Source organism: Artemia sp. Qi Xiang Cuo, chromosome 13 (genome assembly GCF_049724085.1).
Source record: "Artemia sp. Qi Xiang Cuo chromosome 13, ASM4972408v1, whole genome shotgun sequence".
Classification (NCBI taxonomy): domain Eukaryota; kingdom Metazoa; phylum Arthropoda; class Branchiopoda; order Anostraca; family Artemiidae; genus Artemia; species Artemia sp. Qi Xiang Cuo.
In genome coordinates, this window is record NC_142806.1 from 22562350 (window position 1) to 22588170 (window position 25821).

The 25821-nt window shown below is 33.9% G+C and overlaps 1 protein-coding gene across 1 annotated transcript in view; it reads left to right on the plus strand.

The window, feature by feature from the left end:
* The first annotated feature begins 2583 nt into the window (after window positions 1-2583).
* LOC148945082 (FERM and PDZ domain-containing protein 4-like) overlaps window positions 2584-25821 on the plus strand; it is a 122502-nt gene continuing 99264 nt past the window's right edge. The window contains exons 1-2 of the mRNA XM_089098939.1: window positions 2584-2610; window positions 17765-18016. Of these exons, the coding sequence (XP_088955065.1) occupies window positions 2584-2610; window positions 17765-18016 (279 nt within the window). The remainder of the gene's footprint in view (window positions 2611-17764; window positions 18017-25821) is intronic.

Genomic DNA, 25821 nt, shown 5'->3' on the forward strand with positions numbered 1-25821 from the left:
AAAAAACAAATAAACAGGCATCCGTGATCTTTCTTCTGGCAAAAAAAAAGGAGCAAAATTCCACATTTTTGTAGATAGGTGCTTGAAACCTCTACAGCTGGGTTCTCTTGTACGCTGAATATGATGGTGTGATTTTCATTAAGGTTCTATATCTTTTAGGGGGTCTTATCACCTTTTTTCGAAAATCAGCCAAATTTTCTCAGGCACGTAACTTTTGATGGGTATGACCAAACTTGATGAAATTTATATATTTGAAATCAGCGTTAAAATTTGATTCTTTTGATATATCTATTGGTATCAAAATTCCGTTTTTCAGACTTTCGGTTACCATTGAGCCGGGTCGCTCCTTACTTACATTTCCACGAACTGTTTGATTTGAACAAACTTTCTTTTTTTATTGATTAATCTAGTAAAAGCATCGTAATTGCAGCGCAATAGTACTGCTAAGCAAAGTCGTCCTAGCCGAGTGGTTGACGCGCTGGATTTTGGATCCTTTGTCTGAAGGGCGAGGGTTCGATTCCTGGTGTGGCCAGTTATTTGGTTTCAGACGGGGGTCAGTAGTGTGACCCTGCAAGCTCAGTCAGTGTCGACTCAGCTCGAAATGGGTACATGGAAAAATCCGGTGAAAATATGCAGAAAGGGCTTTCGAAAACACAATATTGCCGTTCCCAGGCTGAATGACCTTAAAACAGAGATCAGCACCCCCGATTTGGACTTTAAGAGTCTAGTGCAGTATTTTTTACCTTTACCTAAGTAAAGAGTGATGTGGGCATAGTATATTATTGTTTTTTTCACCAAGGCAACTCTAACAGAATTCAATATTTGTTTAGTTTCAGGGTTTGTTTTGTCTTGGAGTAGGGTGTCTTGTCCTTCTTCAAATTTAGCTTTTCATTTTTTTCCTATTTATATTTTCTTTTCCCTCTTGTGTTTTTAAAGTGTCGTACCGATTAATGTTTGAATGAGGAACTCAGTCTGGTGTTTATCCCAAGGTTCTGTTGGGTTAATTTATTTCTGTTTTTGATGTATTTTTACTTATTATCAATAAGCATATTCGTCCATTCATACCACACACTATATCGCACATACTTTTTCTAAGACTGTTTCGTATGTCTCGCTCAAAAAGTTGTTTGAATTAATTTACTATATGTTTTGCCTCCATATATCAAAGAATAAAAAGAATAATTTACCTCACCAGATTTACAAAGAAGTAGCATCTAAACTAAGTAATTTAAAAAAGAGTAAAGCTAAAATGAACATGCCTTTGTTCTTTGCTGGAAGGTATAAAAACAGTTTGATCTCCAAGGATAAATAAATATACAAGTGAGAAGAGATGGAACATTTTAATTTGGGAAACCTCTGATTTATATAAAAGTGAAGACGAAAAGGTAAATTAAGTCCTGCTGTAGAATTTGAATCCAATCAAATGTTGCAGTTCAGTTTTATTGCCGTCCTGTCTAGCTCTTTATTAATCAAGTCTATTCATTACGGCAAGGCAAAAGTAAATAAAATATTTAAAATTATTGAAACTACTGAATATATCACCCCTTCCTTACAAAAATTTAAGGTTTCTGTAGTTACAGTGAAATTATTTTTTCTTGAATTAGTGATCTAAACAGAACCACCCTTTTCCAGGAATTTGTCTTATCAGATTCAAATCTTATCGGTTCTTCATTGGAATTAAAAAAAATATGTCTGAGCCCCTGTTTCTTTACAGTTTTTTTCGTGAAAAGGTACAAGTTTGCCCAAAAGGGTAATTCAAGAAAGTCAGGGGTTAAATTTCTTAATTCCTTCAATGTATGAACTTATGTTTATGATTTTGAAATTTTCATGAAATGAATGTCCTCTGAAGGATTTGATGATAAAATATTATTTTAAAAAACAGGGGGGGGGGTTCTCGTGTTGAAAAAATATGTTCTAAAGGCTGCAGAAAATTTGGTATTCTGGTAAATTTATTTGTCTATTTTAAATTTTGTGCCACGACAAAAATAGAAAAACGACAGCTTGCTGTTTAGAACTGCCTGTTTGAATAGACACTGCAACTTTAAAAGACCAATTTTTTCTCTTGACTGATGTTTTTTGTTTGTCTATGAAATAAATACGTATTTTATTCTTCTTAAATGTTGAAGCCAAATCATGAATTTGTTTCTATTCTCTGTTAGCTTTAAAAACAACAAATCCCCCCCCCAGATTTTGAAAAATGACTTTTTTGTGGGGGAGAGATATTCATTGAAAAATACTTTTTTTGGTACTGAAAAAAATGCTCCTTCTAGCTTTGAAAATAAATTTCACTCCTTTCCTCCTAAATTTTTGAGGATTGACGCCAGTGCTCAGCAGACTCGAAAAGGTTTACGAAGCTTCAACAGTTTTATGAGAATGATTTGTCCAAAATCAAGTTGAGCTGCTGTGACAACAGAATTGAAGCTTAAGCGGTTTCGAGTATCAGCTTCCAGATTAGAGTGGGATCAAACACAGTCCTATAGAACCTGGCCGACAGAATGCTACGTTGGTTGTTTCTACCAGTACTGCTGAAAAGATTTTTTCTACCTTAAGGAGATTCTACATATTCAGAAATACGTTATAAAAATGGCAGAAGAAATAATGGACATTGCAGTAAAAATGGACCATGAAACTGAATTTGAAAGGAATCTACACTTCATCTAATTTCTTAGCTCAATACATTTCTTTTGCCGAAAAGAATCCCAAAAATGTACAATTTCCATAAAATAGTTGGATTTGCAGTTTTTTCATTGCAGGAATATTCTGTTTCCAGTTTCGTAAATGATCCTTCTCTTCAAAGTAGTTATAGGCACTATTCAGTAAGACTCTTCCAACTAGCATCAAAACTTACCTGTGAGACGACAAAGTCTGCTTTTCCTGCTAATGGCAGGGTTTTGTCCAGGCTGTATCATTCCGACCAAAGTTAGAGCCAATTGCCTGATTTAAAATAAGAAACATCCTGAGTTGTTTGAAAGAGTATAATCAAAAGTTAGCAATAAAACATAGCTTTCTATAAGCAATAGGCTGAAGTGTTGTTTCGATAGAATGATTAATCTTGTCTTATCCAACTTTTCAGGGAATTTTATTTTTGTGGTCTTGCCCCCCTAACCTAATTTGGGCTGTACTGAGCAGAGTGAGGGTCGTTTACTACTACTGAACATCTGCGCTCCAGAATAAAGTGACAGGATGGAGGCACAAAAATAATTCCATTACCACTGGAAAAAAGCGTCGTCTTCCCCACTTCACGCTTAATTGGTAATAACCCATTATTTAATTGGGTTCGTATCCCCTTTTTTTGGGGGAAAATGTCGGTACCAGTTAAGAATAAGCACGTTTAAGTTTAATTTTCTAAAATAGTATTTGATTTTATTGGTGTTACTCTCTGTAAGTAGACTGGACATAATGGTGAGGTAATGTCGTTCAGTATACTGAACGACAAACTTAGGCAAGTGATTTCCTGAAGTATTGTCCCCAATTTGGCACAACCGTCTCGTAATCACATCTAACTACAGCAGTTCTTTGCTTGACAATGACTTTTCATGTTTTGCCGATCGTTTCTTCAAATCTTATACCAAGATATTCTAATTCTGACATTGCAGGAACTGCAGGATTTCCAAAAGTAATATTGTCAGTTCTTGCCAGTAGTAAGCGCCTAATGCATTGAAAATATACCCGCAAACCTACGCCTGAGGCAGCGGGTATATTTTAAACGAATTGGGGTTACCAGGGTCATTTGCCTATTACAATGACCTTCCGGTTTTTCTGGTAGGTAATTCTAATCTAGAGGTCAATACATCTTTCAAAGAGGAACGAGTACGCAATACCGGTCCTAGTGTGATTGATTTTTTGGACAATTGTCTTTAGTCAAGAAGAGTTTGCTAAGAATGTGTCGTTGCTAAAGCTAACTCTCATTGGAAAAAAGGGATATAAAGCTTTTTGTTTTTGATAAGAATTGCACAATGAACGTATCGTTTGACGTGGGCATTTCTTATGAGCCAATCAGAGGTTGTTCAATATACGATAACTTGATTTGCGGTTGGGATTTGAATAAAAGAAATGGTTATGTTATTTGCTTGCGTGTATAGGAATTCACATGTTATTTGCTTGCAGGTATAGTTATTCACTTGTTATTTGATTGCATGTATAGGAATTCCCATGTTATTTGCTTGCGTGTATAGGAATTCCAATGTTATTTGCTTGCATGTATAGGAATTCCCATGTTATTTGCTTGCGTGTATAGGAATTTCCATGTTATTTGCCTGCATGCATAGGAATTCCCTTGTTATTTGCTTGCATGTATAGGAATTCCCAGGTTATTTGCTTGCATTTATAGGAATACCAATGTTATTTGCTTGTTTGTATAGGAATTCCCATGTTATTTGCTTGCTTGTATAGGAATTCCATTGTTATTTGCTTGCTTGTATAGGAAATAACAAGTTATTTGATTGAGTGTATATGAATTACAATTTAATTAGCTATCATGTATAGGACGTCCCATGTTATGTGCTTGCTTGTATAGGAATTCACATTTTATTTTCTTTCCTGTCTATGAAGTCCCATTTTATGTGTGTGTGTGTATAGGAATTCACATGTTATTTTCTTGCATGTATATGAAACCCCATGATATTTGCTTGCATGTATATGAATTGTCACGGTTGTTTGATTGCTTGTATAGGAATTCGCATGTTATTTGCGTGCTTGTATAGGAATTCCCATGTTATTTGCTTGCATGTATAGGAATTCCCTTGTTATTTGCCTGCATGTATAGGAATCCCCATGTTATTTACTTGCGTGTATAGGAATTCCCATGTTATTTGCTTGCAGGTATAGGAATTCCCTTGTTATTTGCTTGCATGTATAGGAATTCCCATGTTATTTGCTTGCATGTATAGGAATTCCCTTGTTATTTGCTTGCTTGTATAGTAATTCCCATGTTATTTGCTTGCATCTATAGGAATTCCGATGTTATTTGCTTGCGTGTATAGGAATTCCCAGGTTATTTGCTTGCGTGTTTAGGAATTCCCATTTTATTTGCTTTCATGTATAGGAATTCCCGAGTTATTTGCTTGCTTGTATAGGAATTTCCCTGTTATTTGCTTGCTTGTATATGACGTACCATGTTATTTGCTTGCGTGTATAGGAATTCCGTTGTTATTTGCTTGCATGTATATGAATTCCTAAGTTATTTGCTTGCGTGTATAGGAAATCACATGTTATGTGCTTGCTTTTATAGGAACTCCCAGGTTCTTTTGTTGGCTTTATTTGTATTGCCACGTTTTTTTGCTTGAGTGTATAGGACTTCACAGGTTATTTGCTTGCGTGTATAGGAATTCCCTTGTTATTTGCTTGCATGTCTGTGTGAGCCTCTTTTGGATGTTTTTGTCTTTTCGGGCATTGTGTCTCTCTGTTGGATGTGTGCGTCTCTTGTCTCTTTGGGCTGTGTCTGTCTTTGATCTGTTTGAGTGTTTTTGTGATGTTTGTGTGTCTCTTTGAGGTGTTTGAGTCTTTTTGATCTGTGTGCGTCTCTTTGGGCTGTTTGAGTCTTTTTTGGGCTGTGTTTGTCTTTTTGGGCTCGTGTCTCTTTGGGCTGTTTGTGTTTTTTTGGGCTATGTGTATATTTTTGGGCTGTATTAGTCATTTTGGTGTGTTTGTCTATCTATAGTGGGTTTGTGTCTATAATTTGGCGGGGGGTAAGCGTTGGGCGTGGGGGTTCTCGTGGTTACGAGGTAATCTGGGGGTCTGTGTGGCTTTAGGAGCGGTCTTTTTTTTTTTGTCTGGTGTTGGGACTGGTGGCTGGGTTCGGCTCATGTTAGGGTTTGGCTCATTTTAGTGGTTTTTGCTTTGTTTTATGGTTGTTCCTATTTTAGAGGTTTTTTGCTTTTTTGGGCTGTTTGTTTATCTTTGGGCTTCTGTCTATTTGGACTGTTTGTGTTTCTTTCGGCTATGTGTGTCTCTTTGGGCTTTTTGAGTCATTTTGGTCTGTGTGTGTGTGTCTCTTTAGGCTGTATGTCTCTTTGGGCAGTTTGAATCTTTTTGGTCTGTGTGTGTTTCTTTAGGTTGTTTGTGTATCTTAGAGGACATGTGTGTCTCTTTTGTCAATGTGTGTCTCTTTGGAGGGAGTGAATCTTTTTGGTACGTATGTCTCTGTATGTGCGTGTTTTTTTATATTTTATCTGTTTGTGTGTGTCTTTTGGCTTTGTGTGTTTCTTAGGACTGTGGGTATGTCTCTTTAGCCTGTGTGTCTCTCTTTGGGCAGTGTGTGTCTCTTTAGGTTGTATATCTCTTTGGGCAGTTTGAATCTTTATGGTCTGTGTGTGCCTCTTTTGGTTGTTTTTATCGTTGTTGGCTTTGTGTCTCTCTGTTGGATGTGTGCTTCTCTTTGGGCCGTGTACGTCTCTTTGAGCTGTATGTGTTTTTTTTGGCTGTGGGTGTCTCTTTGTGATGTGTTTGTCTATTTAGGCTGTGTGTGTATCGATGGACTGTGTGTCTTTTTGGGGTGTCTGAGTCTTTTTGGTCTACTTCTCTTTGGGCTGTTTGGGTCTCTTTGAGCTATCTATGTTTTTTTGGGCTTTGTGTGTCTCTGAGCTATGTGTCAGTAAGTTTAAGCAAAAAATATATTTAAGCTTAACACGTCTTTATTCTTTAGCATAGTTCTATTGTAAGCATGTAACAAACTCGTTCCTAAAGTCACCTCTTGGATAGACAATGTAGAAACTTCATTTATGAAACTATTAAAAAATTGTAAGTAAGTAATAAACTCTTTCTTGAGGTCACCTTTTGGATACACAATACATAAATTTTAATAAATAAATTATGAAAAAATTGTAAGTAAATAGCAAATTCTTTCTTGAATTCACCAGCTGGATAAACAAAAAGACATTTTGTTAAAGAAATTATCACAAAGTTCTAAGTAAGTAACAAACTCTTTCTTGAAGTTACCTCATGGATACACAAGGCAGAAATTTCATTCAAGAAATTATGAAAAAATTTTAAGCAAGTAACAAACTCTTTCATGAAGTCACCTCGTGGATTGATAAGTAAAAAATTCTGTTCAGTCTAAGCTATGACAAAATTCAAAGTAAGTAACAAATCTTTATTGTTTTCATGACTTAGATACACGATGTGAAATTAAATTCAAGAAATTATGAAAAATTCAGTCAAGTAGCAAATTTTCTGAATTCACCTGTTGGATAAACAAAGACATTTCGTTCAAGAAATTATGACAAAATTGTAAGTAAGTAACAAACTCTATTTTGTTTTTTCGAGTTATATAAACGATTTAGAAATTAATTTCAAGAAATTATGAAAAAATTCTCAGTACGAAACAATTTATTTCTTTAAGTCAACTCTTAAGTAACAATTTCATTCTTGAAGTCAACTCTTGGATACGCAATACGGGAATTTCATTCAAGAAATTATGAAAAAACTATAACTAAGTAGCAAATTCTTTCTTGAATTAACTTGATGAATAAAAAAAAAGACATTTCATTCAGGAATTTATGAAAAAATTCTAAGTAAGTAACAAACTCATTATTGTTTTCATGAGTTAGATATACGATGTAGAAATTAAATTCAAGAAATTATTAAAAAATTCTCAGTCTAAGTAGGAAATTATGTCTTGAATTCACCTGTTTGATAAACAAAAAAGACATTTCATTCAAGAAATTATGACGAAATTCTCAGTAATTAACAAACTCTTTATTGTTTTCACGAATCAGAAAAACGATGTAGAAATTAATTTAAAGAAATTAGGAAAAATTCTCAGTAAGTAACCATTTCTTTCTTGAAGCCAACTCTTGGGTACACAGTACGGAAATTTAATTCAAGAAATTTTAAAAATATTTGTAAGTAAGTAACAAACTCTATATTGATTCCACCTCTTGGATATACAGTACAGATACATCATTCAAGAAATTATGAAAAAATCGCAAGTAAGTAACTTTTTTTCTCTTTATCACAAACAATTTTCACTTAGCTACATGATGCAGAAATTTAATTCAAGAAATTATGAAAAAATTCTCAGTAAGTAACAATTTCATTCTTGAAGTCAACTCTTAGATACACAAAACGGGAATTTCATTCAAGAAATTATGAAAAAATTGTAACTATGTAGCAAATTCTTTTTTGAATTCACTTGTTGAATAAACAAAAAGACATTTCATTCAAGAAATTATGACAGAATTCCAAATAAGTAACAAACTCTTTATTGTTTTCACGAGTTAGATATACGATGGAGAAATTAAATTCAAGAAATTATGAAAAAATTCTCAGTCTAAGTAGCAAATTCTTTCTTGAATTCACCTGTTGGATAAACTAAAAAACATTTCGTTCAAGAAATTATGACAAAATTCTAAGTAAGTAACACACTCTTTATTGTTTTCACGAGTTAGATATACGATGTAGAAATTAAATTCAAGAAATTATTAAAATAGTCTAAGTCTAAGTAAAAAATTCTTTATTGAATTCACCTGTTTGATAAACAAAAAGACATTTCGTTCAAGATATTGTGAAAAAATTCGAAGTAAGTAATAAACTCTATGGTTTTCACGAGTTAGATAAACGATGTAGAAAGTAATTTCAAGAAATTATGAAAAAATTCTCAGTAAGTAACCATTTCTTTCTTGAAGTCAACTCTTGGATACACAGTACGGAAATTTCATTCAAGAAATTATGAAAATATTTGTAAGTAAGTAAAAAACTCTTTATTGATTCCACCTCTTGGATATACAGTACAGATACTTCATTCAAGAAATTATGAAAAAAACGCAAGTAAGTAACTTTTTTCTCTTTACCACAAACAATTTTCACTTTGCGACATGATGCAGAAATTTAATTCAATAAATTATGAAAAAATTCTCATTAAGTAAGATGTTCATTCTTGAAGTCAACTCTTAGATACATAAGACAGGAATTTCGTTCATGAAATTTAGAAAAAATTGTAACTAAGTAACAAATTCTTTCTTGAATTCACTTGTTTAATAAACAAAAATACATTCCATTCAGTAAATTATGACAAACTTCTAATTAAGCTTTATTTCAAGAAATTATGAAAAAATTCTCAGTAAGTATCAATTTCTTTCTTGAAGTCAACTCTTGGATACACAGTACGGAATTTTCATTCAAGAAATTATGAAAATATTTGTAAGTAACAAACTCTTTATTGATTATACCTCTTGGATATACAGTACAGATACTTCATTCAAGAAATTATGAAAAAATCGCAAGTAAGTAACTTTTTTTTTCTCTTTATCATAAGCAATTTTCACTTAGCTACATGATGTAGAAATTTAATTCAATAAATTATGAAAAAATTCTCAGTAATCAAAAATTTCTTTCTTGAAGTCAACTCTTAGATAGACAATACGGACATTTCATTCAAGAAATTATGAAAGTATTTGTAAGTAAGTAAGCAACAATCTCTTTATTGATTTCACCTATTGAATATACAGTACAAATGCTTCATTCAAGAAACGTGATTAAACACGTTTTGAAACTACATGCTATCTGCAAGCATTTCCTTGGCACCTTTCTAAATGAGGGGGGATTCCCCACTGCTTCCTAAACATTGTAAAAATTGAGCAGTAGGAAAACTCCACGTTTTCAACCAGACTGGTTTTTTAGACAACACACCCACAGAGATGACACACACACATAGAGCCGAGACACGCACAGACACGACACACAAACAGAGTCATAGTGAGAGAGATATCCAAAAAGTTGGGTTGATATAGGTTCACTTAGAGTGGCGCGCCACTCTAAGTGAACCTAGATCAACCCAACTTTTGGATATCTCTCTCACTATGACTCTGTTTGTGTGTCGTGTCTGTGCGTGTCTCGTCTCTATGTGTGTGTGTCATCTCTGTGGGTGTGTTGTCTAAAAACCAGTCTGGTTGAAAACGTGGAGTTTTCGTACTGCTCACTTTTTGCAATGTGTAGGAAGCAGTGGGGAGTCCCCCGCTCATTTTTGGAAAGGTGCCAAGCAAAGGCATGCACATAGCATGTAGTTTCAAAACGTGTTTATTCACGTTTCTTGAATGAAGTATCAGTACTGTATATTAAAGAGGTAAAATCAATGAAGAGATTGTTACTTACTTACGTACAAATACTTTCATAATTTCTTGAATGAAATTTCTGTATTTTTTATCTAAGAGTTGACTTCAATAAATAAATTGTTAATTACTGAGAATTTTTTCATAATTTCTTGAATTAAATTTCTACATCATGTAGCTAAGTGAAAATTGCTTGTGATAAAGAGAAAAAAAAGTTACTTGCTTGCAATTTTTTCATAATTTCTTGAATGAAGTATCTGTACTGTATATCCAAGAGGTGGAATCAATAAAGAGTTTGTTACTTACAAATATTTTCATAATTTCTTGAATGAAAATTCCGTACTGTGTATCCAAGAGTTGACTTCAAGAAAGAAATGGTTACTTCCTGAGAATTTGTTCATAGTTTATTAAAATTAATTTCTACATCGTTTTTCTAACTTGTGAAAACAATAAAAAGTTTGTTACTTACTTAGAATTTTGTCATAATTTCTTGAACGAAATGTCTTTTTGTTTATACAACAGTTGAATTCAAAAAAGAATTTGCTACTTAGACTGAGAATTTTTTCATAATTTCTTGAAATTAATTTCTACCTCGTATATCTAACTCATGAAAACAATAAAGAGTTTGTTACTTATTTAGAATTTTGTCATAATTTTTTGAATGAAATGTTTTTTCGTTTATTAAACAAGTGAATTCAATAAATAATTTGATACTTAGTTATAATTTATTCAAAATTTCATGAACGAAATTCCTGTCTTGTGTATCTAATAGTTTACTTCAAGAACGAACTTCTTACGTACTGACAATTTTTTTATAATTTCTTGCATTAAATTTCTTTATCATTTAGCGAATTAAAAATTGCTTGTGATGAAGAGAAAAAAATTGACGTACTAGCGATATTTTCATAATTTCTTGAAGGAAGTATCTGTACTGTTTATCCAAGAGGTGGAATCAATAAACAGTTTGTTACTTACGTACAAATATTTTCATAATTTCTTGAATGAAATTTGCGTACTGTGTATCTAAGAGTTGGCTTCAAAAAATAAATGGTTACTTACTGAGAGTTTTTTCGTAATTTCTTGAAATTAATTTCTAAATCCTTTATCTACCTCCTGAAAACCATAGAGTGTGTTACTTACTTAGAATTTTGACATTATTTTTTTAAAGAAATGTCTTTTTGTATATCCAACATGTAAATTCAAGAAAGAATTTGCTACTTAGACTGAGAATTTTTTCATAATTTCTTGAATTTAATTTCTACATCGTATATCTAACTCGTGAAAACAATAAAGAGTTTGTTACTTACTTGGAATTTTGTAATAATTTCTTGAAAGAAATGTATTTTTTTTTATCCAAAATTTGAATTCAAGAAATAATTTGCTAATTAGACTGAGAATTTTTTCATAATTTCTTGAATTAAATTTCTACATCGTATATCTAACTCGTGAAAACAATAAAGAGTTATTTACTTATTTAGAATTTTGTCATAATTTCCTGAATAAAATGTCTTTTTGTTTATTCAACAAGTGAAATCAAGAAAGAATTTGTTAATTAGTTAAAATTTATTCATAATTTCTTGAATTAAATTCCCGTATTGTGTATCTAAGAGTTGACTTCAAGAAACAAATTGTTACTTACTGAGAATTTTCTCTTAATTTTTTGAATTAAATTTCTGAATCATGTAGCTAATTAAATATTGTTTGTGATAAAGAGAAAAAAAGTTACTTACTTGCGATTTTTTCATAATTTCTTGAAGGAAGTATCTGTACTGTATATCCAAGAGGTGGAATCGATAAAGATTTTTTTACTTACTTACAAATATTTTCAAAATTTTTTGAATGAAATATCCGTACAGTGTATCCAAGAGTTGACTTCAAGAAAGAAATGGTTACTTACTGAGAATTTTTCATAATTTCTTGACATTAATTTCTAAATTGTTTATCCAATTCGTGAAAACAATAAAGTTTGTTACTTACTTAGAATTTTGTCATAATTTCTTGAACAATATGTTTTTTTTTTTTATCCAACAGCTGAATTCAAGAGAGAATTTGCTACATATACTGAGAATTTTTTCATAATTTCTTGAAATTAATTTCTACATCGTTTATCTAACTCGTGAAAACAATTAAGAGTTTGTTACTTATTTAGAATTTTGTCATAATTTCCTGAATGAAATGTCTTTTTGTTTATTAAACAAGTGAATTCAAGAAGGAATTTCCTACTTAGTTACAATTTTTTCAAAATTTCTTGAATGAAATTCCCGTATTGCGTATCCAAGAGTTGACTTCAAGAATGAAATTGTTACTTACGAGTTGACTTCAGGAAATAAATAGTTACTTACTGAGAATTTTTTCATAATTTCTAGAAATCAATTTCTAAATCGTTTATCCAACTTCGGAAAACAATAAAGAGTTTATTACTTACTTACAATTTGTCATAATTTCTTGAATGAAATGTCGTTTTGTTTATCCAACAGGTGAATTAAAGAAGGAATTCGCAACTTAGACTGAGAATTTTTTCATATTTCCTTGAATTTAATTTCGACATCGTGTATCTAAGTCATGAAAACAATAAAGAGTTTTTTACCTACATTGAATTTTGTCATTAGTTTCTTGAACGAAATGTACGTTTTTGTTTATCAAGCAGGTGAATTCAAAAAAGAATTTGCTACTTACTAGCAGCTTTTTAATATCAATGAGGTGACATCATAAAAGAGTTTGCTACTTGATTAAAATTTTTTCATTATTTCCTAAATGAGATTTCTGAATCGTGTATCTATGATCTAACTTCAAGAAAGAGTTTGTTACTTACTTATAATTTTGTCATAATTTCTTTAAATAAATGTCTTTTTGTTTATCCATTTGGTGAATTCAAGAAACAATTTGCTATTTACTTACAATTTTTTAATAATTTATTTAATGAAATCTCTGTATTGTGTATTCAAGAGGTGACATCAAGAAAGAATTTATTACTTACTTACAATTTTTTAACAGTTTCTTAAATTAAGTTTCTACATTGTCTATCCAAGAGGTGACTTTAGGAACGAGCTTGTTACATGCTTACAATAGAACTATGCTAAAGAATAAATACTGGTTAAGCTTAAATATATTTATTGCTTAAACTTACTGACGTATAGCTCAAAGAGACATACAAAGCCCAAAGACACATACATAGCTCAAAGAGACACAAACAGCCCAAAGAGACAAACATAGACCAAAAAGACTCAGACACTCCAAAAAAGACAAACAGTCCAACGAGACACACACAGAATAAAGAGACACACAAATGACAAAGAGACACACACAGCCTAAAAAGAGACATACAGCACAAATAAACGAACACGGCCCAAACAGAAGCACACATCAAACAGAGAGACACAAAACCAAACAAGATACAAACAGCCAAAAGAGTCACACAAAGACCATACAGATTCACAGTGCCCCAAAGAAATATAGCGCTGAAATAAAAACACACTGCCAAACTACACACAAAGAGTATCAATATCAATAGACACATACCTAATAGAAAAAAACCCCCAAAACGGACACACACACAGATAAAATAGAAAAAGAAACGCCCATACAGAGACATACGAACCGAAAAGATTCAAACACTCCAAAGAGACACACAGAGCCAAAAGAAAATCTAATGTCATCTAATATACACATAAAACAAATAGAAACACACACAGACAATAAAGAATCAAACACCCCAAAGAGACATACATACTAAATAGACACACAAACACAGACCAAAATGACTCAGAAAGCCCATTGAGACAAATATAGACCAAAGAAACACAAACAGAAAAAAGAGACAAAAGCCCAAAGAGACAAACACATTCATAAAAAGACACAAACAGACAAAATAGACAAAAACAGATAAAAGACAATAAAACCGACAAATTAGACGAACACCCAAAAGAGACGAACAAACCCAAAAGAACAAACCCAACACAAAAAAAAACAACCGCTCAAACATACACACAGCCCAATAGATTCAAACGTCCCAAACAGACAGACATAGCCCAAAGAGGCACATACGACCCCTAAGAGACACAAACACCCAAAAGAAAGACTCATAGACAAAAATGACTCAAACAGCCCAACGAGATACACCTAGCCAAAATAAACAAAAACAGACAAAAGAGACAAACAAAGCCCCAAAACGACTCACACAGCCCAAAGAGACACAAATAGATAAAAAAGACTCAAACAACTCAAAGAGATACACAAACAGAAGAAAAAGACTCAAACAGCTCAAAGATACACAAAGCCCAAAGGGACAAGAGCCGCACACATCCAAAAGAGACTCAATGCCCGAAAACACACAAACATCCAAAAGAGGCTCACACAGAGATGCAAGAAAATAACACGGGAATTCATATACACGCAATCAAAAAACATGGGAATTCCTATACCCGCAAGCAAAAAACAATGGGAATACATCTAAATGCACGCAAATAACATGGGAGTTCCTATGCATGCAAGAAAATAACATGGGAATTCATATACACGCAAGCAAATAACTTCGGAATTACTATACATGCAAGCAAATAACAGGGGATTTCCTATAAAATCAATCAAATAACATGTGACTTCATATACAATCAAGCAAATAACATGGGAATACCTATACAAGCAACCACAGAACAAGGGAATTCCTATACATGTAAGCAAATAATATGAGGATTCCTATACAAGCAAGCAAATAACCTGGGAATTCCTATACACGCAAGCAAAATAACATCGGAATTCCTATACACGCAAGCAAATAACCTGGGAATTCCTATACATGCAAGCAAATAACATTGGAATTCCTATGCACGCAAGCTAATAACGTGGGAAGTCCTATACACGCAATCAAATAACATGTGAAATCCTATACATGACAGCAAAGAAGATGGTCCGACATATACAGTCAATAAAATAAAATGTTTATTAATAGTCCAGCCCTCCAACTCAATGGGTATTCCTATACAAGCACTCAAATAACATGGGTATTGCTATACTTACAAGCACATAACCATGAAATTCCTCATCCCGCAAGCACATAACCGTGGTAATACAATAACCGCCAATAAATTAACATAGTAGAAACTATACATGCAAGACAATAACATGGGAATTCCTATACACGCAATCAAATAACATGGGAATTCCTATACATGCTATCAAATAACATGGGAATAACTATACAAGCAAGAATATACCAAGTGAATTACTTATCTAGATTGCATATAGCTTTCTAATTAATATACTAGATATCAAATAACATGGGAATTCCTATACATTTAAGCAAATAACATGGGAATTCCTATACATGCAAGCAAATAACATGGGAATTCCTATACACGCAAGCAAATAACATAGGAATTACTATACATGAAAGCACATAACATGGGAATTCCTATACACGCAAGCAAATAACAAGGGAATTCCTATGCATGCAGTCAAATAACCTGGGAATTCCTATACACGCAAGCAAATAACAGGGGAATTCCTATACAAGCAATCAAATATCAAGTGAATTCATATACACTCAATAAAATAAAATTTTAATTAATATAAATGCAAGCATATTACTTTGTGATTCATATACCCTCAAGCAAATAAGCATTGAATCCCTATAAAAGTAGGCAAAGAACATAACTGTTACTTTTATTCAAACCACAACCGCGAAACAAGTTACCGTGTGTTAAACAATCTCTGATTGGGTCATAAAAAATGAACATGTCAAACGATACATTCATTGTGCAATTCTTATCAAAAACAAAAAGCTTTTTACCCCTTTTTTCCAATGAGAGTTAGCTTTAGCAACGACACACTCTTAGCAAACTATTCTTGACTAAAGGCAATTGTCCAAAAAATCAATCACACTAGGACCGGTATTGCGTACTCGTTCCTCTTTGGAAGATGTATTGACCTCTAGATTAGAATTACCTACCAGAAAAACCGGAAGGTCATTGTAATAGGCAAATGACCCTGGTAACCCCAATTCGTTAAAAATATACCCGCTGCCTCAGGCGTAGGTTTGCGGGTATATTTTCAATGCATTAGGCGCTTACTACTCTTGCCGTGTTAAATGTTAGAAACTTGAATTTCCCGATACTGATAGAGAGTATGATGTATTTAAGATCACTTCGCCGTCGGTACCGTGAAGAAGAAGAGATGTTGATATGTTTGTCGAACTCTCAAAGATTACATGTTTAAAAATTGGAGTACTAAGAACATTGCTTTGTCTCACGCCCCTCATGATTTTTGTGGGTTTTGAAACCACGCCTCTCGATATGGAAACACTGTTGAATTTTCTTATCAAAATTCTCACCGAGTCCAATAGCTTCTTTGCCTGAAGTCTATAACCATTTTGGTAACCAAGACCTTTTTAGAATCCAAGCTCATTATCTCCAGAAAGTTGGGTATCTAGCTTGAGAAAAATAGCATATTCATATACTTTGTCAAGCACGCAGGATACACTATTAGGTGATATGATACATTCATTGGGGTCTTTTCCTTTCTTTGTAATAGTTGTTATGACCCCTTTTAGAGATGCAGATGTTATAGCCCTCTTTTTCTTTTCTTTGCAATACAAGTTTTGATCTCCTTTAGGAAAATGTTAGGCACAAGGCCCCTCATGATGAATATGTGGAGAAAAAGTTTAAGATGGACATAGATGCATTCAGGAAAGTGTCTAAGGTGTTTTAGTGAAAGGTCGTCTGCGTCTACTCCATTCTTTGCTTCATACAGGCCATATATCTGCTTTACGAGCCAGGCAGCCATTCGTTGCTATTTTATGGGCCATGCTTTGCTATTTTGTGGGATCTCTGATTATGTTATTGAGTTGTTTTTCTCGAAAATAAACATATCTATTTATCTATTTATCAGACTTTCCTTACGGCAATTTTAGCCTGTTCAAGTGATATGCCAGCATGCAATGCTGTCTTGAGTAACATCCAAGCCAGCTTGAAGTCTCCGCTCCACCCTGTTTGCCTCTAGCGGAAGTCTCGTTGATGTTGTATGGTGAGATCTTCGTCTCAATGTACTGGATTGTAGTAAGAATGGAAATCCTGTAGAAATTTATTAAGCAGCCAAAACAATCCATTGGCTAGTTTCATCACAAAATCCACATCCTATCTCTTAAACGTGTTGCAGAAAGAAATTTAAAAGAAAAAAGACAATATTCCTGAGAAGTTTAAATTGAAGATCTCAGATTTTTGAGTGAAAAGTTGACTTAGAAAATATCAAATTTCAGTATTTCTAGGGGGGCAAATACACTTCTTGAAAGGAGGGAGGGGGCAAAGCTTTGGTAGGGGTTATCTATGACCAATCTTAGGTGGATGATAGTCTGCTGTTTTATTGATTTTGGGGAAGGAGATAATTGCCCACCTTTACTTTTTATATTACCTTGTCTCCCAGAACATACGTAGGAAGGAATCGGGGATCCCCCTTTCGAAATTAAAAGATTTCTTGAATTTATTTGCAATTCTAGTTCAGATTGCCAAATCATTTCTTTTTTATTTTTGGTAGCCCTCCCCCTGAAAATTCCTGTGTATGTTTCTGGTGTCTCTTGCTCCATTAGAATCTCAGGGAATAACACATTCAAATAATAAGTTGAAATGATATATATGGGAGAAAATACCGTTACAAATGTATAAGAAAATAACATGTGTCTAAGGTACATATCTGATAAATTCATAATATTTTATTTTTATTTTCAGTCATCATCATGGAATGGGAGTGAGTACCCAGCACCTCCAATTATTCCAAACGTTTTGAAAGTATATCTGGAGAATGGCCAAACAAAATCCTTCAAGTATGATTCCAGTACAACTGTTGCTGATGTTGTAATGTCACTTCAACAGAAGCTAGGGATCAAAGTCATAGAAAATTTTGGCCTCTACGTAGAACATATAAGGAGCTTAAGAAGAAATCGAATGACTTTACTGGATCCTGCGGAATCTCTTGCAAGGGTATCCTGTCAATTCCTGTTATTTTTTCATATCCTCTTAATAGTAAAAAGCTAATTCTTTTCCTATAGAATTCGTTAAATATTTGCTTCTTCGAGAAAAGGGGAAGTCCCATTTTTTTTTTTTTTTTTTTTTTTAATGTTGGATTTTCCAATTTAAAAGTCAAATAGCTGTTTTTTGTATAATATTTGCGATAGATTAATTGTGGAAGTAAAGCTTATTGTGTCTTTTTGCGTATAGAGCTCCGGTTGCCACAGGAATGTAATTAAGGGTGGAGGGCTTTGAATTCGTACCTTCCCCGAATTATTGAGATTTTTACGATTCTCAAAACATTTTCGGTAAGTAGCCGCTTTGTTTCTCTGTGGACATAATTGTGTGGATCTAACTGTGAAAAAGCTCTTTTTAATCCATTATTTGAATAAGAAAAATATATGAAGGGAAGCATAATAATAAGAAAAATCAGGGGCTAAAAATTGAGATAATAGGCTTAATTTAGGCTCAAACTTTAAGGCCTTTGGTCAGGGTACTTCAAATCTTAAAGGCTAAAAGGTCATGGAACTTTAAATTTTCAGTATTCATTATCGATTCTATTTAGACCCCGGCGCCGCGCCGATGAGGGAAGACCGACGGCGGCGGGGCCAAAAAAAGCACGCCGCCCCCCCAGTCCGATGTTGTTGGCGTGCCGCTGGCGTGACCAAGGCTGACCTCAAGTACTGTTTTCATCAGACTTTCTCAAATAACAGCTTAAATTTACAACAGATTCGAGCCTATTCATGAGTTCAAAAATTCACAAGTCGCTGGCTGGAAACTGGTCTTCTTCGTTATTCATGAAGAGAAGTAGAAATGTGGTAGAAACGAAAGGGCTGTGGCGTTTCAGAACCCTTGCATAATACGAGTAGTTGAAGTATCTATTAGTTATGTATTCTTAACATAAATAATTATCAAAATTAGTAGTTTTTTTTCATCGAGCACTACTGCATATACAACTTCAAATACCGTTTCACAAAATTCGTCAGTTATCTGGGTAAAAACTTTGAATATAACTTTGAACTTAGAAGCTTAATTTTTTCATAATGCCCTTTGCCTATATCTGTTTTGTCACCTTTAAAACAGTTGAAATGGGCGAATTTGATTTTGATGGTTTTTTTTTTGCTCTTTTGGATTCTTAAAAAGACGACTTCTTTTATTAAAAACTAATTTTTAATTACAATTTTAAAAAATGCATTTTAAAGTTTTTTGGCTTCTTTATAGAATATATGTCATGTAGGCTAAGGCTGAACTGCTGCTTTTTTATTGCTTTTGGCTGCTTTTTTGGATATTATTCGTTTTTTTTTCTTTTGGGGATTCATTCCAAATTATCAATTGATAAATACCTAATATCAGTCAAATTATAAACTGCATCTAAAAGGAGTAAATTTATCAAATTGAAAAATACATGATGAACACTTTACATGAGAACACTTCAATTACAATGAAACAAAAAGCACTTAATGGTTTATTCGGTATGAAGAAAAATTAAATGCCAGCTATTTTCTGGTAAAAATGAAAAGGTCATCCGTTTTAAATATAATTAAATGAAATAATATGCAGACTGAAGTAGCTCCAGGAAGATGTTGAGATTTTCATCCGAGTTTGTCACTTTTAATCCAAGCAAAATGCTGGGTCACCTAGTATCAGTTATGGAGTTTAAGCTTTGATTTCCAAATGCTCACAAAAATTACCAAATTTAAGCAAGTCGCAACAATAAGTCACCTGTGGTCAAAATACACAAAGACTCCTCTTAGATCCTCACCCTGGCTCAAAGCTTCTGCTACGGTCATTTCCACGGAAATCTCCAAAGAGTCTCTTTTTAAAATAGCTTTCAAGCGTAGTTAGAGGTATTTAGCCTTTTTTGCTTTTCTTCAAAGCTTTGAAAAGTGTTATAATATTCCAAATGTTACATTTGTTATATTTGTGCATATTTTTGGTAATAATTTGTGGGGCGATCGAATTTTTTAAACCACTGTAGATACGTAAGAACGTTGCAACATCTAGTACCCTGAGGTCATAAGACTGTCAAAGACTCCTCCTTGAACCTCCTAAATTGAAAACTTTTATTATGACCTGGCCTTAAAATGTAACTTGGGCACTGGACCAAGGGCGCCATTGTCACTCTAGCGCAACATTAGGTGGGGATGTTGATATCGCTTTCGTCACACCAATTCGTTTTAGTGCGAATCTGCCTGGTACTTATGAATGGCTGTTTTCAAATTAAACCCGTTTCATCAATAAGAAAAAAAACGGGTTGGACGCATATGTCCCTTTCCCTTTGGACGAGAAAACCATGCAAGTGTTGTATCAGAACCCTTGCATAATACGAGTAGTTCAAGTATCTATTAGTTATGTATTCTTAACATAAATAATTATAAAAATTAGTAGTTTTTTTTCACCGAGCACTGCTGCATACACAACTTCAAATACCTTATCACAAAATTCGTCAGTTATCTGGGTAAAAACTTTGAATATAACTTTGAACTTAGAAGCTTAATTTTTTCATAATGCTCTTTGCCTATATCTGTTTTGTCACATTTAATAACAGTTGAAATGGGCGACTTTGATATTGATTGTTTTTTTTTTTGCTCTTTTGGATTCTTAAAAAGACTTCTTGTATTAAAAACTGGTTTTTAATTACAATTTAAAAAAAAAATGCATTTTAAAGTTTTTTGGCTTCTTTATAGAATATATATCATGTAGGCTAAGGCTGAACTGCTGCTTTTTTATTGCTTTTGGCTGCTCTTTTGTATATTATATATATATATATATATATATATATATATATATATATATATATATATATATATATATATATATATATATATATATATATATATATATATATATATATATATATATATATATATATATATATCTATCATATTTTTATTATTTGTATATTTTGATAATCAAATAGTTCATGGTAGCGAACTGTAAGTATATATAAGCAGCTTAATACACCGAAACTCTAAAAAACGGAATTTTGATATCAATAGGTATACCAAAAGAATTAGCTTGTGGTGCTGATTCCAAATATATAAGATTCAGTATATATATGATTACATATATAAGATTAAGATTAGTATCAAACAGTTCGTGGTAACGAACTGTAAGTAAGGAGCGACCCGGCTCAATGGTAACCGAAACTCTAGAAAACGGGTTTTTGATATTAATAGATATATCAAAAGAATTAGATTTCAATTCTGATTTCAAATATATGACTTTCATCAAGTTTAGTGGTACCCATCAAAAGCCACGTTTTCTGAGAAAGTTTGGCTGATTTTCAATTGAGCCGGGATCGCCCTCACTTACAGTTCGTTACCACGAACTGTTTGATCACACCATCAGATTCAGTGTATCAGAGAACCCTTCTGTAGAGGTTTCAATCTCCTATCTGCAAAAATGTGGAATTTTACATTTTTTGCCAGAAGAAACATCCCGGATGCGTGTTTATTTGTTTGTTTGTTTGTTTGTTTGTTTGTTGTTTTTTTTCCCAGGGTCGACCCATGATCGTATCGACCCAGTGGTCCTACAATATTGGTAGAAGGCCCATTCGAACGGAAATTAAAATTTCTAGTGCCCATTTTAAGTGACCAAAAAGAGTGGAGGGCAACTAGGCCCCCTCCCACGCTCATTTTTTTCCCAAAGTCACCCGATCAAAATATTGAGATAGCAATGTTGTTCAGCATGGTCGAAAATATGATAAATATGTCTTTTAGGATGACTTAATCCCTCGAAGTTCCCAGAGGGAGGGCTAAAAGTTATGAACTTTACCCAATGTTAACATATAGTATTGGTTATTGGGAAGTATACAGAAGTTTTCAGGAGGTTTTTTTCCTGGTAGTGGGAGGGAAGGGTGGGTCGGTGGTTATGTTGGAGGATCTTTTCATGAAGGAAGTTTTCATGGGGGAAGGGAAATTACCATGAAGGGGGCGCCGGACTTGCCAGCATTATTTATTGGTTAATGGGAAGTATACAACCATTTTCAGGAAGGATGTTTTCTGGAGGGGGGGGGCTAGAGGAGGGGGTTACTATGGATAATATTTCCGTGGAGGATGTTTCTGTGGGGTAAGGGACATTTCTATGAAGGGGGCGCCGGATTTCCAAGCATTATTTAAGAAACATTCAGAAATTAAATAAAAAAAAATAAGTTTTTTCAACTGAAATGTAAGAAGGAATATTAGAACTTAAAACGAACAGAAATTATAACATATGTGAAGGGGTTCTCCCCCAAGTCAATACCTTGCTCTTTACTCTACAGTTTTTTTTAGTGCTTTCAAAAGAGCTATCTATTCTAATTAAACGGCCTTTGTGATTCAGGGGTTTGTGAATCAAAATTTGTTTTAACTTTTAACGTAAAGAGCGTGGTATTGACTAAGGGGAGAACCCCTTCATATAAGTAATAACATATACGTAATAAAAAAAACAATAAAAAAACAAGCGCTACGGCTCAATAGTAATAAAAAATTGTAAAAACAAAATTTTGATGTCAATAAATGTATCAAAAGAATGTGTTTATAATGCTGATCCTAAATATATAAATTTTATTAAGTTTAGTATTACTCATCAAAGGCTACGAGCCTGAGAAAATTTACTCGATTTTTTAAAGAGGGGGAAACATCCCCTACAAGTGAAAGAATTTTAATGAAAATCACACCGTCAGATTCAGCGTATCAGAAAACAATATTACATAGGTTTCAAGCTCATATCTGCAAAAATCTGCAACTTTGTATTTTTTGCCAGAAGAAAAATATACGAATATAGAAGTTAGTTACGTAAGTTAATTTGTAAACACATCCATTTAGCAAAAGAAAAGTAAAATTTTTATGCAAATAAAAGCTGCATCAACTGAAAAACGATCAGAAAAAAAAAAAACAAGTTTTTTAAACTGAAAGTAAGGAGCGACATTAAAACTTAAAACGAACAGAAATTATTCCCTATATGAAAGGGAATGTCCCCTCCTCAACGCCGCGCTCTTTACGCTAAAGTTTGACTCTGTCTCAAAACTTTATTTTTTAAAACCATAAAAAACTTTAGTGGAAAGAGCGAGGCGGTGAGGAGGGGACAGCCCCTTTCATATACGGAATAATTTCTGTTCGTTTTAAGTTTTAATGTCGCTCCTTACTTTCAGTTTAAAAAACTTGTTTTTTTTATTTAATTACCTATCAAAAGCTACGAGCCTGAAAAAATTTAAATGGTTTTTTAAAAAGGAGGGAAGTACTACCTAAGAGCCTATGAAAGTCACGCCATCAGATTCAGTGCATACGAGAACCTTATGGTAGAAGTTTCAAGCTCACATCTGCAAAAATGTGGAATTTTGTTTGTTTTGCCAGAAGAAAGATCACGGTTGCGTGTTTTTTGTCTTTTGTTTGTTTTTGTTTGTTCTTCCCAGGAGTGATCGCATGGATATAATAGTCGTGGAATGTCAGGAAAAAGCTCATTCGAATGAAATTGAAAGTTCTAGTGCCCTTTTTAAGTAACCGAAAAGATTAGAGGGCAACTAGCCCCCCTCCCATACCCCTTTTTCCCTCAAGGTCGTCCAATCAAAATTTTGAGCTGGCCATTTTTTCAGAATAGTTGAAACGTCCAGTAACTATTCCTTTGGTAATAACATGAACCCTACAGCCCTTGTGAAAAGCTCTGTAAGTCATGACATTTGCCCATTGTTCATGTATGTTATTTGCTATGGGGAAGTATACAGACATTTTTCGGGGTTGGGGAGAGGGTGAATTTTCTGCTGGAGAAATTTCATACATTTTTCACGGGGAGGGAAGTGTCCGGGGGGTGAGCTTTCTAGGGGAAAATTTACACTGAGGCAATCGTCCACAAAAGAAATTTCCGAGGGGAATTTTCAACTAGGATGGCATTGTTTGGGGGAATTGCCTGGTAGGGTGGGGGGGGGGGGGGTATTTTACATGGTAGAAACTTTTCATTTAGGTATTTTCCGTGGGGGAAGAAATTTTCCATGGAGGGGGAGCCGGAATTATTTCGCGGCGTTATTTAAAATTGATCAGAAATTAAATTTAAAAAGAAAGAAAATTTTTCCAACTGAAAGTAGGGAGCAACATCAAAACATAAAACAAAGAGAAATTACTACATATATGAGGGGGTTTTCCCCTAGTCAATACCTCGCTCTTTAGGCTAATTTTTGACTTTTTCTTCCAACTATTTAAGAACAACTCCTGAAACACAAGGGCTGTTTAATTACAATAATAAGCTTTTTTAAAAGTTACAAAAAAAACTTTTGTGTAAAGAGCAAGGTATTAAGGAGAGTGCAACCCCCTCACATATGGAATGATTTCTGTTCGTTTTAAGTTTTGATGTTGCTCCTTACTTTTAGTTTAAAGAACTTCTTTTCTTTTAATTTAATATATAATAGAAACCATTTATATCTTTGTTTTGTTATAGTATCATTTCTATTTTATTTTTGATTTATTACCTGCCTGTCTTTGACCATTTTTATTTCATTTGGTCATTATTCATGGTATTTTTTTATTGTTTATAGTTAGTCACTCTTTTTTCATAGATCTTGAATTGAACCAGAAAAACAACCCATTAAATTATCGGTTAATTTTCATCATAACTGATAATACTTTACCTTGTTCAATCAACTTTATAACTATGATCGTTTCTTCCTTTTCGTTTTTCTCTCCTTTTTCCTCAGTCCACTTCTTTTGAGTGGACTGAGGAAAAAGTCCTCAGTCCTCAAAAAGTCCTCAAAAGAAGTCGGACTCTTCGTCCAACTTCTTTTGAGTCGGACGAAGAGTCGGAAGATTTCTACTCTCAGCTCCAGAGCCTTGTCGACACCATTCCGAAGAAAGACATCGTGTTAGTCCTCGGGGACTTCAATGCTATCGTGGGGAGTGACAATAGCGGAAACGAAGATGTCATGGGCACGTTCGGGATCGGAAAGATCAACGGCATATGAGAATGACTCACTGAATTCGGCCGAGATAACGAGCTTTTTATCACAAACACAATGTTGAAGCACATACCAAAGAGAAAAGTCACGTGGTGGTCCCCCGATAGAAGGACTGCCAACATGATAGATTATATACTGGTATCCAGCTGATGGAAATCTTTATTCACAGACACAGTGACGCTAGGAGGTGGGGACTTTGATAGTGATTACAATCTCCTCATGTCATTGCTTTACCTAAGATTAAAGGCCGTTGTCAAGCTGAAACAAAAAGTTCCAAGATCCCGGATAGAAGCCCTTAAATACCTGAAGACGAGATAAGAGTACAGAATGCAGCTCAACAAACGACTGTCAAAGACCTTGCAAGAAACACCTGATCTGCTGAGTCCAGCCGACATCGATCTACTTGTTTCGCAAAGCAGCCTGGCCGTATGCGAGACAGCTGAGCTCGTCCTCGGCCGTAAATCTGCAGAAGACAAGCCATGGATTACCCAGGAGATTATTGATATGTGTACCGAGAAACGAACTCTCCAAAACAAGCAAGATCGAGAAAGCAAGGATAGATTCAAAAACCTTAAACGTCAAATTGAGAAAAAAACCCGCCAAGCACTAAAAAACATGATTACTGAAAAATGCCGGCAGTGTGAGGAGGACTCCTGTAGGGGTAACTCACACCTCATGTTCAAACGTGCCAGAGAGCTGACAAACCGCAAAGAAGCGAAGTGCCTCGATCTCTTAGATAAAAATGGACACAAAATCACTACTTGTGCCGGAATCCGAGATCGCTGGAAAGAACACTTCCAGGAAAAGCTTAATCTCAAAGTAAACCCAGATCCTGAAGTGCTTCGAAAGTTCC